At 40.3% G+C, this 16048-nt stretch overlaps 1 protein-coding gene across 1 annotated transcript in view; it reads left to right on the top strand.

The window, feature by feature from the left end:
- Positions 1-15756, top strand: part of ASIC5 (acid sensing ion channel subunit family member 5) — a 48787-nt gene extending 33031 nt beyond the window's left edge. Inside the window, 10 exon segments of the mRNA XM_057547134.1 lie at positions 139-208; positions 211-248; positions 2067-2216; positions 3480-3627; positions 5902-5928; positions 5931-5957; positions 8099-8267; positions 14121-14212; positions 15567-15599; positions 15602-15756. Of these exon segments, the coding sequence (XP_057403117.1) occupies positions 139-208; positions 211-248; positions 2067-2216; positions 3480-3627; positions 5902-5928; positions 5931-5957; positions 8099-8267; positions 14121-14212; positions 15567-15599; positions 15602-15756 (909 nt within the window).
- Positions 15757-16048: the final 292 nt, after the last annotated feature.

Raw genomic sequence — 16048 nt, 5'->3', positions numbered from 1 at the left:
TTGCTTATTCTCCCTGCTATGTCTGCATTCTCACTTAGGCACTGTTATCAAGAAAAGAAAGTTATAGCAATTTAAACCTCAGAAGCGACCAAAATACCCAACTGATTGTGTTTTCTTTGGTTTATTTTCATACTGGAGGATTTTGCACATGTATTCACTGAATATGGAAATTGTTTGAATCACGGTGAAAATATCCAAGCAAAGGAAAAGGTGTTTCTGGAAGAAGCTTGCTCTTCAATGTCAATTGGGTATTGAATTTCCTTAAACTTCGTCAGGGTTCAAGACAAACAAGAATGCACCAGAGTCTCAGAACACTGTACCTTGTCAAATTGTTCCCACAAATTCGTTTTTTATTAATTTAGGCAAGACTTCCATGGATGAAACTACTGACTTAGAGATTAAAAAGGCCCACTTTAGAGGCATAACCTGGATATTTTTAGCTATATCAGTTACTATCATTGTTATGACTCTGGAAACGTTCATGCCACCAAATAAGGAAACCTGAGATTTCTAAATCGCAAGGTATACAGTTAATTTGAAACCACCCAATGCATTTTTAAAACAACTTTTAGATTTTCATGAAAATAGACAATATGTTTTAGAAAGAAGCTCTACACAGACCTTTGACAAACCATAGAATCTCTAGTCTGAAGAGGTGATGAAAAATTAATTGCTCTGCAAAAATATCGTACAGATGGACTTTGCCTAAGCCTAGTTCTGTAAGTTTGTAATTGATCTAAGAAGTTCTAAGTGCTTAGGCCTAGGAGGTGTCCAGACACCTAAGAAATGCAGTGGTATTACCCTCAAGAGTAGCTGGTTGAGCTCTCACCCGAGGCTGATTCTCACCTTCTGTCTTGCACAATCATTTCTGGTGTTACACACTTAGAGGTATTCTACTCCAGTATTATGGTTTTGTAAATGAAGATTCTGAAATGCTGTTGAATCAGGTATCCAAAATCACACAATTAATGGCAGAGATGAGAAATAAAACTAGCTTCCCTGAATCCCATCAAACCACCCACCGCCCAAACCAAGTGAACGAAGCCACTGGTTACTTGAAAAGAATTTCTCCTAATCCACGCTTCAAAGCCACCTCCTGTGCCCCATTCACGATGCTTTTGCTTATGTTCAGACACAGTGCTGCACACTGCAGCGCATGCAGCCGAGCTCGCACATCTAGTTCATCAAAATTTTCAAGTCCTTTAAATATTAGCCGTACGTTCACTTCGAACATTATATAATGACTTTTACAAGCTAGAATTGCCCACATATTTTTAGAATGCAATTAGACTCTGCAAATTCAACGCAAAGTTCCATAAGTAAATGGAGTTGAGATATTTCTCCAGACCAGCTGGTTAAGTGTTCCTTAGAGTCATAACAGGACCAGGAGAAATAGGGTCCTGAGTTTCAGATGGAAGGCTGAGCATATGTATTAAACGCCATTGCATGTGTATTTGACCCGTTCACAAGAAAGATCATCCTATTCCCTCATCAAGGCCTATTACCTCTCCTTATAGCCTGAAATTACCACTAATAACAAAGTCACCAGAAGTTTAGCCTTAAATTTCTTCATCTGACATAAGATTTCTAGAAGAAAAGCACTAGTGCTAACAAAGTAGCGTAAGTCTTCACTTTCAGGGGAAAATGAATTTGAATTTTAAGTCAGGCCAGATATTTTAATTGCAAAGAGAAGCAAAGGGCCAAAGGATTTTCTAAAGCAAATAAGCAAAGAGAACAGCCAAGGAGGAAACAACTAAAGGCAAGCAGGGTGAAGAGAGGGCCAGGGGACTCAGGTGGTTGACAGTCATGATACGGATGTGATACCACCTCAGGCAAGAGGTGATCCGGAGAAAACTGTCCAGGCCTTCAAGTGTGATTCAGCCATGAAGAGTAGGTCTTAGGTGTTTAATTTTCACAGCTTTTCTGTCAAAAGAGATTGCGTACTGCTATGAAATATTTGATTTTAAGTAATTCAGATGTTGTCATGAGATGCTAAAACCCAGTCTTAAACTTGTACAGAATTGCGGTCAATCTGCAATTTGGGAAGAAGCACATGTTTGTTTCAGGAGGAGTTTACTGATGACGCAACCCTCGGCTTTGTCGACGCTGGGATCATCTTTATTATCTACTCACGGACGAAGGTGCCGCAGTCTGATGGGTTAAGCTTGCCATCACCTGTGGGAATGCATGCTCGGATGACCCTCCGCCAGGTGCAGGTAAATACAATCGCAAAACACAGAGTCTGATGGAACTCACGGGGTAGCGAACCCATAAGTACGTAAATAACACCTTTCGCCAGAAATTCCTTTCTCCTGCGTCTGCGGTTCAAACACCACCAGAAATTCCTGAGTTTCAGGTCAGATACTTACTTTTCCTTTACTGGGAGGCTCATACTTAGGAAAAACAGCGAATTCACATATACAATGTAAGTGAATGCTGGGAAGCCCATCAAACCCAAGTTAACTTTGAATTTCAGTCGATCTGGAAACAGACAGTAAGAGCACTGCCCACGTGGCTGAACTGTGCGTTTTCTCAACGGGACGTTCTGAGAAGGAGGTCAGCGGGCAGAGCAGTACTCTTGGAATCCGACGAGTCTGGCAGGTTTCCATTTGCCAGCCCCTTGCTCTGTAATTTCCTAGTTTAACTTCCTGAACTTCCATCTCCTCTCTGCACACTGCAGGCCGGGGTAATGTGTCCTTTCACAGTTATAATGAAGTTTAAGTGAAATAACATAAAGAAAGCACTTACCGGGTTGCCTGGCACATAATAGGTACTCAATAAAGGATCTTTTTTTTTTAATTGAAATTTAGTTGATTTAGAAAGTTGTGTTAATTTCTGCTGTACAGCAAAGCAATTCAGTTATATATATATATATATATATATATATATATATATATATATATATACATTCTTTTTTATGTTCCTTTCCATTATGCTTTATCCCAGGAGATTGGATATAGTTCTCCGTGCTATACGCTAGGACCTTGCCGTTTATCCGTCCTATGTATATTTGTTTGTATCTGCTAATGGCAAACTCCCACTCCATCCCTCCCCCACCCTCCCCCTTGGCAACCACAAGTTTGTTCTCATGTCTGTGAGTCTGCTTTAAAGGATCTTTTTTTGTGCGTGATTTTGGTGACTGTTTTGTGAGTGGGTTGATTAATATGCTAAAATATCATTTCCAGGAATGATACTATTTTTCCTTGTATGAGTTAATTTTTAGAGCACTCTGTCTGATTTTATTGATTCACTACAGGTACAGAGTATTTGGGATAGATATTAAAGGACAAACATTAGACTTTCCTTCAGGGATTTTCAGGTTAACAGAGTAGGCAAAATAAGCAAATGTTGTCAACTAAAAAAATTTCAAAGACCTCTGAGAGAAAAGGAAAAATGTGTATCAGCTTCTCTTCTTGGGGAGGAAAGGAGTGAATTGACTCAGACAGATCTCCTGACCCAGGTGTTTATTTTGTCTTAAGACAGCCCAGCAAGAATACCCTTGGGGAGAATGCAACGCTCACATGAAGCTGCAGAATCTCAGGACCTACAGCACCTCTGGCTGTTTGCAGGAATGCAAAGCTTGGCACAAAGAGAAGCAGTGTGGATGTCTGTCTTTTCTGCTTCCTGGTAAATAGGGAATGGCCCTGTCCCTCTCTTTAATTACATTCACTTAATCTGAAACATGGAAATAAACATATATGTTTGTTTCTGAATCTGAATTTCTGAAACATTAGGGTAAACATATCCTAAAGCTGTTTTCCATTCTTACGAAATTCTATGATGGAAAATCATCCACCTGACAAATAAACCTCAACCAACAGATTGTAAATCGTGGGCTCATAGCGGAGATTTCTGGAAACGAAAATAACCTTGTGTTGTCTGAGCCGGTCCCCAAATCTTATTTCAACATCTTAAATTGGGTGTTCTCAAGCATCTAAAGCTGTTCATCAAGCATCTAAAGCTGTTCATCTGAAGCTGCTTCTCGATTTGGAAGAAAACTGAGATCCTCTATATAACTGTTACCGACGCTGAATGCTTCCCTGTTGAGAAGTCGTCGTTGCTGTTGCCAGAAAAGAATCTCTGGTCTCTGCATCCAGTTGAAATGCTTTCAGGGCCATGGATGTCCAAGGCAAGCCCGGGACAGGGCAGTGCACCGGGGTGGAAGGACCTGGGCTCCAACCTGGGCCCCTCAGCTCAGCTCCACAGTTTCTCATCTACACGGCCTTGCATGTAACCTCTGCAGCTCCTGTAGAATAAGGAGCACGGGGCCCAACCTGAGCGATCTTACAGGTCCTAACGGGGATGAAACGAGTATGCAAGTGGTCTCAAAACTGCCTGACACAGAACAGACTATGTAAGAGCTGGATAGTTTTATTCAGATTTCCTTCATCCCCGCTTCTCCCGCGTATTTATAAAGAAGTGTAGAGTGAATTACGGGGCAAAAACCAGTCTGGTCCTACACGTTTGCCAGTTGCCCACGTGATGATCCCTCTGACACCACACACACACACACACACACACACACACACACACACACTCGGATATACTAAGGCTGCTTCTGCCCCTATAACCAGAGTCTTGACTTGGCAAACTGCTGCTTAGGAATTTCTAGACTCATCACTTCCTTCTTTCTAGAATACTTTTTATTGGTCTCTGGCTCCTTCAAAATTGCCATTCTATAAAACTGCTAGCTCTGGCTCTGATTTCTCCTTCCTAATTATCTTTCCAAAGTTACAGGGAAAAGTCTGAATTGATAGATGAAAAATAATGTTCTAATTTTAAAATGTGTCATTTCTGACAAAACAAAAACTGAATAATAGGAATCAGAAACTAGGCAAAATGAAATGTAAAACGCAAAGCACGACATTTGCCCAAACTTTAGGGTGTATCAAGTGCTTACAGAAAGATATCTTATTTGGTCTGATGCTTAGTTATCCCTCTAAGTCTACTTACAGATGAGGAAGCTGAGATTTATGCACATTAAATGAACTAGCTAAAGTATCCCCACTAACAAACTGTAGAGGCAAACCTCAAAATCAGCCTTTCAGATAAGGGTCATTTCCAAAATTTCCTTGTTCTTCGTAATGGAAGAAATATCATTCAAGAAGTAAGAGAATCCTTAAGTAAGAGAAGCTTTTCACTTCTTCACACAGCACACTGCCTGCTAGTCGGTTGAACTTCTCCACAGATTCTAAGTGACAATCTCTTCTGGTTGTTTTCAGGGCCGTTGACTAAACATTGAGCCTCACCACAGAGATACATGGGTATGGCAAGAGACAAATGCTGTATTAAGGTGCAAATCAGCCTGGGATGAAACCTGGCTCTGATACATATTGATGTTGTCTCAAGGTCCGCAGCAGATGCTTAACGGATAGTGGTACTTACCTGCCCCAGCCCACCGCTAGATAGGCAGCCCACCAGGTGTGTGGGTGTACATATATTTAAATCAATGGCTAGAGAGAGCGGAATAGAAGGTGAAGAGAATGAGCCTAGGACCCCACGTGCTTGGGCAAGAGTCACTTTCCGAACCTTGGTTTCTTCATTTGTAAAATGATGATTTCCACATCGTAGGATTACAGTAGAAAAAAAATGAGGTGATAAATGTGAAAGCAAGTGTAAATTTCAAAGATCTGAACAGTTTAAAATTAATATTCCTGCTTAAAAGATTTTAGAATGATATGGACAAATGGAAAGAAACATGGAAGTAAACAAAAACATTATTTTCTTCCTCTCAATGTGCATTTTCATTGGGTATTATGTTTTCATTCTATTTTTTGAAAAAGAATAAATGGATGGATAGATGGACAGATGGATGGATGGACGGATGGATGGATGGATGGATGGAAGAAAGGTATTTACATAAAATGTAAAGTCTCTATATTTACACTTATTATTTTTAAGGAAATGGTATAGAGTGTGACCTACAAAAGTTTACAACTGTGTGTCTCCTATACTCGGTAAGTGGCTTAACTTATTTCTTTATTTTCAGGATTTATATGAAAGTTGCTAAGAATCATACAAGACTTTAAATCATACAAAGTTCAGAAATGAAACAAGAGAGACTATAAGAGGTAGTTTTTCAACGTTCTTAAATTTAATAACAATAGCTTACATAGGCAGTAAAACAAAACGAAAAGCCCTTCTGATTTCAAGATTCATCTAAATCAAAGATATGAAGTGACAAAGTGACAGCAAGAGAGTTCTGGTTTTTATTTCTAAAATTTTTTTAAATTGTGAACATTTTTATAATTAAAATAGCTTTGCTAATTTTTCTTATTACATAAATAAAGCATGCTTGTTGTAACTAGTTCAAACATTACAGAATAGAAAAGAATCACGTGGAAATCAATAGAAGTAGCATGACTTTGAAAATTACTGTCAAAATTTAGGTGACCATCCTTTCATTCATTCATTTCATTGTATGTACCTTATGTATAAATGTGCATAGATAATTTTTACATAAATGGAATCACAATCTCCCATGCCACCTTTACTGAGGAAAACGTCCTCTTAAACTGCAATTTTTGCTTATGTACCTTTTATCTTAACCCTCAACCAATGTTAACACTCCAGTATATTCTACCGTCACTTTCTCTGCGAATATAGCTTCATATTTATGACTTTAAGTCATTGGTTCTTTTATTAAAAAGGAATCATATTATACACCTTTCTATGAAACTTGCTTACCTAACCCACTGTGGAAATATCTCCAGGTCAACAGGAATAGCTTTAACAGTCTCTTTTTAATGGGTGTAAAATATTTCATGGAATGGGCATAGGTAGAAAAGATCTGATATTTTTTAATGGCTTATAAGCTGAAAATGAAGAAGTCATATTACTGACCGAGGAGTTAAAGTTATACTGTCAAATTTCTTGTAACTTCCTATCCCTGAAGGGGGAGGAAGGGAGAATTTGGGGAAAACAAATCATGCATGCAGGGATTTTGATGGGCGTTTGATGGGATAATGGGGTCAGAAGAGTGCGTGCGTGTGTGTTTGTGTGTGTTTAAGCGTGTGTGTGTGCGCGCATGTGCATGTGTGTGTTTGTGCGTGTGGTTTGTGTGTGCGTGCGCGTGTGCGTGCGCGTGTGCACACGCGCATGTGTATGTGTGTGCGTGTGTTTGTGCATTGTGCGTGTGCGTGCCTGTGCATGTGTGTGTGCGCGCGTGTGTGTGTTTGTGCGTGTGGTTTGTGTGTGCGTGCGCGTGTGTGTGCGCGCGTGCACGCGCGCATGTGTATGTGTGTGCGTGTGTTGGAAAAGTGACGGGGTTATTCCCAGTCATCTTCCAGAACCAGAGGATGCCTGCAAAAGTCATTCCCCGAAGGAGTATCACTAATAGAATCTAGAAAATAAGCCCAAATTTGGTCATTAATCAGACGGTGTTGGTGAACAAAGCGTTCACAGGAAAGTGTTTCAGTAACCAACCCACAAGGAAAACAAGAACCGGAACATCTACCGAAAGCGAAGAGCAGTGAGACGGGCCCGGGCGCTTGTCCAGAGGGAAGCTGCGGCCGACCGCCACTCCCCTGCCTGGACACACCCGCATGGGTGGCCCGGATGCTGTCCAAGGCCAGGAGAGGACAGGGGACAGGGAACCTCAGCTGAGTGAGAAGGTCACTGCTACCCAGACCTGAGGGCCGCTGACGCCTCCAGCACATTTCACACCAGTATTACTGAGAAAAGCCCAGGACAGGTTTGGTTTACACCTGAGTCACTGGCTTTCCGGATGACGTTTGTAAGTTCCTCTCAAGGTGACACAAGGTCACACAAACTTGCCATCTTTTATCCAAATGTCTGATATCTTATGAAAATAAGCCCAGAGACTTTCTGGAAAGAATTTCTTATTTCTAACAAAGATCTGGATCCAGTGACTCCAAGAATTCAAGGGGAACGCCTTTGTTTCATGTTGTCTCCTCTGATGTATTTATACTAAAATGTAAATGAAATATAAATACCACTTGTTAAGGGGGCAGTGATTGAACTTGTTAACCACTGTTTTAAACATTGAAAGTGAAATGATAAAATTTTAAAAAGCTCTGTCCTCCCCACTGTGAAGTAATCCTCTTGTCTGAATATCCTGTCCTAATTTTCATTTCAGACCACACTGAAGTTAAGGGATTATGTACAATGGGAACACATAATTCCAGCTGCCCTGTTCCTCGTGAAGAAACAGAATACCCTGCTGCCGTTTCTTATTCTACTTTTCCGAGTCAAAAAGCTTTGAAACATCTTTCCAGGAAGTTGAATCAAAGCCAGCAATATATCAGGTAATCGTTTTAGTCTTGTAAATTATTTGTAGTTAACATACATATTTTCTTTACTTTCAAAGACTCAGGAAATGAAATTCTGATCAATCACAGGAAGCAACAGCTTACAGCAATGAATTGTCAATGAAAGCTTAGAATTTGAAACATAGAAAAGATGGTGTCTTTCGATCCCTTAATTTAATTTAGTGAGAAGTAAAATGAGGTCTGTCCGAGTAATTTGCTTATGACCTTACATTTTTGGCCCAACTGGGGAATAATGCTGACTAATATCACTTAGTGTGTGAAAACGTGAAGTTCCTTATCTGTATATTATATAGTTTGAGTCTTCTAATAACTGTATTAGGGGGAGTACAAATTAGTCTCATTTTACAGATGAGGGAACTGAAGTCACGGCATTACAAGTAACTGTCCTGTGAAAGTCCTTAGTAGCACACAAAGAATTTATGCCCCAAACCTATGACTCTGGTCTTCATATATTTTCCACAGAGACATATCTCTACAATTTTGATGAACTGAAGATTATGTTAGGTGTCTTTCTGCTACATCACACTACCCATCAGAAATTACAAATCAACCTTCATAAAAAGCTCTTTTTTTAAAATCAGGGAGCAGATGTAGCATTTCTCTTTGTATCTTATTTATACTTTTAAGCTGAGGGTCTGAAATAACAATATAGTACATTTGGTGTTTGTACTTATATCTATTATAATAAAGTAAATTAACTAAATAAAAGCTGACTTACTTCTGGACAGCCAAGTATCTAACTTTGAAAGAATGTTTTGATTCCAGTTTTAAGCTGGTGTTTATTTTAATGAAACAAACAAAAAAGCATGCTCCCGGTGTAAATGCCTAGACAATAAAGCGATCTTTCAAATCAGGAAGAAAAAGTCTTTTCTTTAAGACAGGGTGGATAGGATATCACTTCAAACACTTGGCAGCTAAAAAGATGGAAAGCTGGAAAATTTGCAGCTATATCTCTGTGAGCACTTCTGTCTCCAATATAGATGTCTCTGTATTTCATTTTAATATGGGAAACTGATGTACTTATAGTGCTATTCCTATTATCCTTAAATGTGGCCGAGAAGAGCACTTTGTGTGACATTTTGGCTGGAAGGGGTCTTCCAGGTTTCCTATTTGGCCTGCAGAGAATTTAGCCACCATTGTGGAGACATATTGGTGAACCAGAAAAGAAACCCCTTGTTATACAAGGCAACCTTAGCAAACATTGCTGGGTTTTTTCTCCTAAACCTTGTATTATGGTCAGTAGTTATGCAATCAACCTTATCACGTAACGGACACGTAGGGACCTTGCGTGCTTGTGACCAGCAGAGGCCAGTACCAGGAAGCCTAAGGCAAGGGCCTGAACGAGTACAGCTGGACTCATGGGCTCCCAAATCCTAGACAGAGAAGGGGTTAGGAATCACACATATAATTAAAAGACTGGTTTGTGCACAGGGACCGGAAATCAGAGCAGTAAATCAGAAAACGCACGTACAGTTTGTCAGGAAAGCAGGTATAGAATCTTAGCATCAGTAGGATTTAAAACACCCCTAATTTAATTACGAAGCCTGTATGTTTTTTCTTGGGGCACAAACCAGACTCTGACCAGTACAGAGCCCCACGTGGCAATTGCTGGACTCTATTACGAAGGTGATAAGAAGCTTAGCCTGACTGAAGCAGGCGATGGGGAAGTGAATTGTGGCTGAATTTAGGCCAATTTCATTAGCAAAACAATATTTTTTGTTTTAATTGAACACATTTTCAAGTAAAAGTGTATAAAGTGGTTTGCTTTATGCAAAACAAATTTATTCCCCTTAATCCAGCACTCAGACTCAAGCACGTGAAAGCATTTTTTTAGTGTTTTGTAAATGCAATAAACACTCTGTTTTTTCTTTGATCTTCTTAGCCTCATTAAAATCCAGATTTTATTTCATAATTGTGCCTCTCCTGACATAAACAAATATTCCTGGACTTAAGTCCTGAAAAATTTCGCCATCACCATGAGGTGTAGATTCAATGAGACCCAAATTACTGGGCAAGTCACACACCGGAGAGGAGCTGAGTAAACCTCGGGATATTTTTGTAGGGGATGAATTTATCTTCTCGCAAAAACACAAATGGATAATGCTGGGAAATGGCTATGAGTTTTGTGCTTGGGAAATTACACAGTATTACCAGTTTACATGCAAATTAGGAGCACAATGGAGCACAGAAAGATTGCAATATTACTAAAATTTCTGGACTTCCAAAACAACTTTATTATTTCCTTCACTTTAGCAACTGGTTTATTATTTGCAAATATTACAATAGCCCCCTGATTAGCTACTTAAACACAGTACATTCTCCTGTTACCCAGGGTTAAACTAATGGAAATTAATTAAACATATTAATGATATATTTTGACTTAATTATATTTGGGAATACTGATTTCTAAACAGTAAACCATAAGGAGAGTGATTTACAGCCATGCTTCTTAGATATATTAAAGACACCACATGATTCCGGGAAACATTGCTAATGGGATCTATTCTTTTATTTTTAAATTTTTATTCTATATTGGACTATATAGTTGATTTACAACACTGTGTTAGTTCCATGTGTACAGCAAAGTGATTCAATATTATACATATACATATATCTATTCTTTTTCAAATTCTTTTCCCATTTAGGTTATTACACAACAGGATATATTCTTAATGGAATTATTGTTGTGTCTGAAAATCATCAGGTGGCTAGTTTCCACCTCAGCTTATAAAACAGGTTAACATGTACTTATCTATTCATTCACTGATTTCAGTTTTGATTTGTTCCCTTATTTGTCCATTTCACAAACAGGTCATGAGTACCTAGTGTGCGTCAGGATTCCAGGGTGCTCTAAAAACTAGAGACACCTCCGCGCACAAAAGACAAAACCCTGCCTTGCTGCACTCACTCCCCGTGGAGTGAAGATGGACGGTAAATCCGTGAGGGCATGTCAGTGGTGCTGAGTGCCCGAGAGGAAAGGGGCAGAGGAGGGGCTGCAGGAGCCGGGTAGGGTCGGGGGCAGGGTTGTCCTCAGCCTGGAGGATTGCCATCAAGTAAGATCCTCCTGCGAAGGTGACAACTGGGCAGACCGAAGCCAGTGGGTCTCAGACGTTTCAGTGTAAAGGTCCCTTTGCATTCTCATAAATCACTGAGGGGGTCCAATGAGCTTTTCTTCATGTGAGTTTTAAGTAACAATATTTGCCATATTAGAAAAGCAAGGTGTGAATTTTTTTACTTTTTGATTCATTTGAAACAACAATAATGAACATGCTATATGGTGACGTAAAGAAAAGTTTTTTTTTTATAAACAGTGACTATTTTCCAAAACAAAAAAAAAAAAAATTAGGAAGAGGAGTGGTGTTATTTTAGGATGTTGTAGGTTTCTTTAGTGTCTGGCTTAAGAAAGGAGAGCTGGACTCCCATTTTTGCATTTAGTCTGTTGGTTTACGTCGTCTGGTTGGAGAACACAAAGAAAACCTTGCGTCGAACACAAGCACTGTTCAAAAAGAGAGGCGTATTTAATAGCCTTTGTGGATAATGGTGATATTTTTCCTTGATTACACATCAAAACTCAACAAGAGTAGCTCCTCGCATGCTAACTGTAGTACATGTCTTGTGGTTGCCCCACAGGACAGGGGTCAACTCTCCACTCAACATTTCATGAGGCTGCTGGGTTTATGCTGCCACACGTGCATCAAGAGGTGTGACAAATGTACTTATCGCTCACGTGATGACACTTTCTGGGAAGAGTAGTGCAGGCTCCCAGGCAGAACCTCTCCTGGTTTGAGAGAACAAGGAAAGGCAGCTGGCTTTACCTGTCCTTGTGGTTTTGAGGTAGGACGTGGACGAGCGAGCCCAGATGAGGGTCAGAGTCTGCGTGCTTGAACTTTCCCAGGTGCTGAAGCAGGAAGCGCATGGCCTTCTCATCAGCTTAACTCTTTGGGGACAAGAGAAGGGCAGGGTGGCATCTGAAAGCTGTGAGCACTGAAATGTCAGAACGTATCAGTGAATTTTTCATACTCAATTGTGTTTATATTCATTGATCTTGCACTTTGGATCTTTTACTCATGCATGATTTGGACATGAGAAAAAATCTCTGGGCTATGTAGATTTTCCAAATATTGATCCACTGTATTATATAATGCACATTTCAGTTTAATACCATTACTTATCCTGCCATAAATGTCTTTAAAAATTGAGTTGTCAAGCTCATCATAGCAGACGTAAATTTTCCAAAATTCTCACTTTAGCGTAAAAGTTAAGCTTGCAATTTATTATTGACTGCAAGTCTTCTCCGTTATTTTTTGGGTGCAACAGCTCATTTTGTTCATTACTGTGAAAACGTCCCCCCAATTTCATAATCTGAAGAACCGTCGTTCGTCAGTCGTTCCTTCAAGTGAAAATGATGTTCCACATCAAAAGTGGCTACTGCAGCTTTCTTGAAATACAATCATAGTGAAAATGTCAAATAACGTGTTAGTACTTTATGAAAAGAAGTTTGACTTTGTGAACCTCCCTAAAAGATAACGGGGACCCCTAGCGGTCTGCAACCACACTTTGAAAACTGCTGACCTAAAGGCAATGTAAGAGTTGGCCTCGATATTAATGGGGAAAGGACATTTCAGGAGGGAAAACCACATGCAGAGAAAGGCCCTAGGCCAACAGCACACCTCGTGTGTGGGTAGAATAGCTGGGAACAGGATGTGTCAACAGGCAGAGTAGGTGATGGCCAAGGATGGCCCGGGTGTGGGTCACTGGTGGACAGAAATCTCTCAGGGCCACAGAGGGTTTTCCTTGGCATATTCTGGGAAGTCTCTGGGGAGTTTTGAGCAGGAGAGTGATGGATCTGCAAGTTGCACAAGTATTATGTTGGCTCTTGTGTGAAGAGTAAAGAGTGAGTATATATTGAGATGGAGTATGCTAAAGTCGGAAGCAGAAGGACCAACCAGAAAGCGACTGGAAAACTCCCGGTGAGAGATGATGACAGCTTAGGCACAGGTGGTAGCAGTGAGTGGGTGAGAGGCTGGAATCTGGGCATATTTGAAGGTAAAACAAATATTTACTGATGAATTGGCTGTGCAGTGTTATTGCATTAAAATGGGGAAATATCAAGAGTTTGGCTTGGAATATTCGAAATACCTATTGAACATCCAAGTAGAAATAACAAGAGGTAATTCAAGGTACTGATGAAGTTCAACGTGGAATCTGAGCTGGAGACGGTGAGGGTTCATAAGTTATTTTAAAATATTGTTTAGCTACTCTGGTCACATATAACGACTTCCAGAATGTATTAAGAAAGCAGAGTCTCTGCCCTAATATATTAAGAATGTCAGGTAAATGACTACCATTTATTAAACACCCAGTATATGCAGGTTCTGTGCCAGTTCTTTCCATACGTTATTTAATTGCTTCTTGCCAGTCTAAAAGCCCAGCCACAGATGGAGCGCCAAGACTCGGGAAAACTGTGTGCTTTCTCCAGGACCATGTAAGTCACACGGGACAGGACCAAGACTTGAAGTAAAATTAGACACACACTCCAATGTTTGTAAATAATATACTCAGCAGAGATTTACATTTAATGTCTTTTTCCAGTTTCTCAGGAATAAAGCATAGAAAAAGTATTGGGTCAGCGGAAAAATTCTTTTCCCTAAATACCAACAAGATGTGAATGCCTTCCAAGCAAAGCTATTGTGATTAGTACTGAATACAGTGGCGTGTCTAACTCAACACTAAACAACATCTGAACCAAAAATACATATTACCTTTGTCAACTAGGAATTAAAAGTGCCTGAGAATCTTGAGCTCAATTAACTCTGTTGGTATTCCCAGGGACAATCTTGTGAACATTGAAATAAACCATAGTGACTTAAACTATAAAGTAACCCAGCCTCAAAAAGCAGTGAGTGTGTCTGAGTTACTTGGTAAGTGTTATTTCGTTGTTCCTCAATTTAGAAAAACTTATGTCAGTGTTTTTTTCCTTTCGTATTTAAGGTTTAGCCTATCAGTGGAGGAAGGGAATCCCTAGGGCTTGTCGTTCGCCTGCCGCGTGAATCTGACACCTTTCCAGTCCCTTGACTCGCCTGCAGCAAAGTCACAGGGGTGCTCACAAGTAAAGGCCGGGGCTCGTCTTGTCCTAGACACACTCAGCACCTTCTTCCCCTCAGATGTACCCCAACCCCACGTCCAGGTCGAAGCGACGCAGACCTCTGCACGGAACTCCACGCACACTCGGCTGCAAGGAGCCTGAACCAGCCTGAATCTATTGATAAGCGCGGAGCACCGCTCCCGCCCCTTCCGTCCTCGGCAGACGTAACTGCTGGTCTCCTAGACCTCACCGCCTATGCGCGAGGAGGCCGTGGGGGAGACAGAAGAGGGCATCAGAGTCAGGCAGAGTGAGCGCGGTCAGGCCCTGGCAGCTGAGCCCCTGAACAGGGAGGAAACACACAAGTTCCTCCGCGCTCACAAAACAGCATCGTCCTAGGCACGGCCCAGGCGAGGAGCAAAAGATTAACAACGTGTCTATTTCAGGAGGCAGTGCTACAGCAGTGAAATCCATAAGGACCAACGAAGGTGGTGGGTACAGGGGGCTGGGGGAGGGGCGGCGGGCTAGTGTTTCATGGGGACGGACTTTCCGCTGGGGAAGATGAGAAGGTCCTGGAGACGATGGTGAATGGGTATGTGCTTCATGCCGCAGAACTGTGCACTTAAAATTGGTCCACATGGCAACTTTTATGTTATATCCATTTACCACAAAAAAGCACAAACAATAAAGACACATAGATGTTGAAAACTTCTTAAAAAGGAGGCAGTACTGTGTTAATATATTGTCGTGTAACGAAATACTGCAAAAAGAAATCGTTTGGACACTTGAGGTCACAAATGGCTTGGCAATTTGTTTCTGGAAAACATCATTATGCAGTAATGCCGCCCTAATGTCCAACTTCTGTTCTCCGTTCAGTACTTAGAAATGAATTCGTTCTTGTCTAGGAGGTTTTATGAATGTGCTGAGATTTAATAACCTCCAAAGTGTTGAGTTATATTTTTGGAAATGGATTTTATGTTTGCCTTTTCTCTCTTCCTTCTGAGATAATATTAAGACATATTAATTGCTGTTGCATTATTTATACCAAACAATATGACACCATTAACTCATATTCGTATAATATCAGTTACTATTAACTAATTAGCTTCAAATAATTTAAAAATTAGTAATGTTTAATTTGCTTTTCATGAAAAAACATGATTTATTCACTTTCTTTATTGGTTTTATTCCAGCAGATCTTGGAGGTCTGCTGGGCCTATTTTGTGGGCCAGCGTGATTACAATTATAGAAATCACTGAGTGTATATTCACCGGTTTCTACTGGATGTGCATTTTGTTCTTGCTGAAGATCTCTGAAATGAGCCAGGGGGCTACTGCACCTCAGGTTCATCTGGGGAATAAAAACAGCATACAGGAATGCTGATGTCCACTTAGGACAAAAGCTTTTGCTTTCCTCTTCATGATACCTTCAGATTTACTCATGACTAACTCACTGCTTTGTAACTTTATGTTATAGTTCTGGGGATTCAGTAAAATCCATTGTAGATATCTATCTCTTTATACATATCTTCATCTCTGTCTGTGTCTGTATTGAAGTATATATATTAATTTATATATAAAAAAGAAACAGGCACTGTCTTGTTTTTTTGGGTTTTTTTTTTCCACCATGGAATTCCCTGCACCTAGAACAGTAGAGATTACGTAGAAAGCATTTC

The sequence above is a fragment of the Balaenoptera acutorostrata genome, chromosome 5, assembly GCF_949987535.1.
Source record: "Balaenoptera acutorostrata chromosome 5, mBalAcu1.1, whole genome shotgun sequence".
Classification (NCBI taxonomy): domain Eukaryota; kingdom Metazoa; phylum Chordata; class Mammalia; order Artiodactyla; family Balaenopteridae; genus Balaenoptera; species Balaenoptera acutorostrata.
Note: the sequence above shows the minus strand (reverse complement) of the source record. Positions and strands in the feature narration are given on the sequence as shown.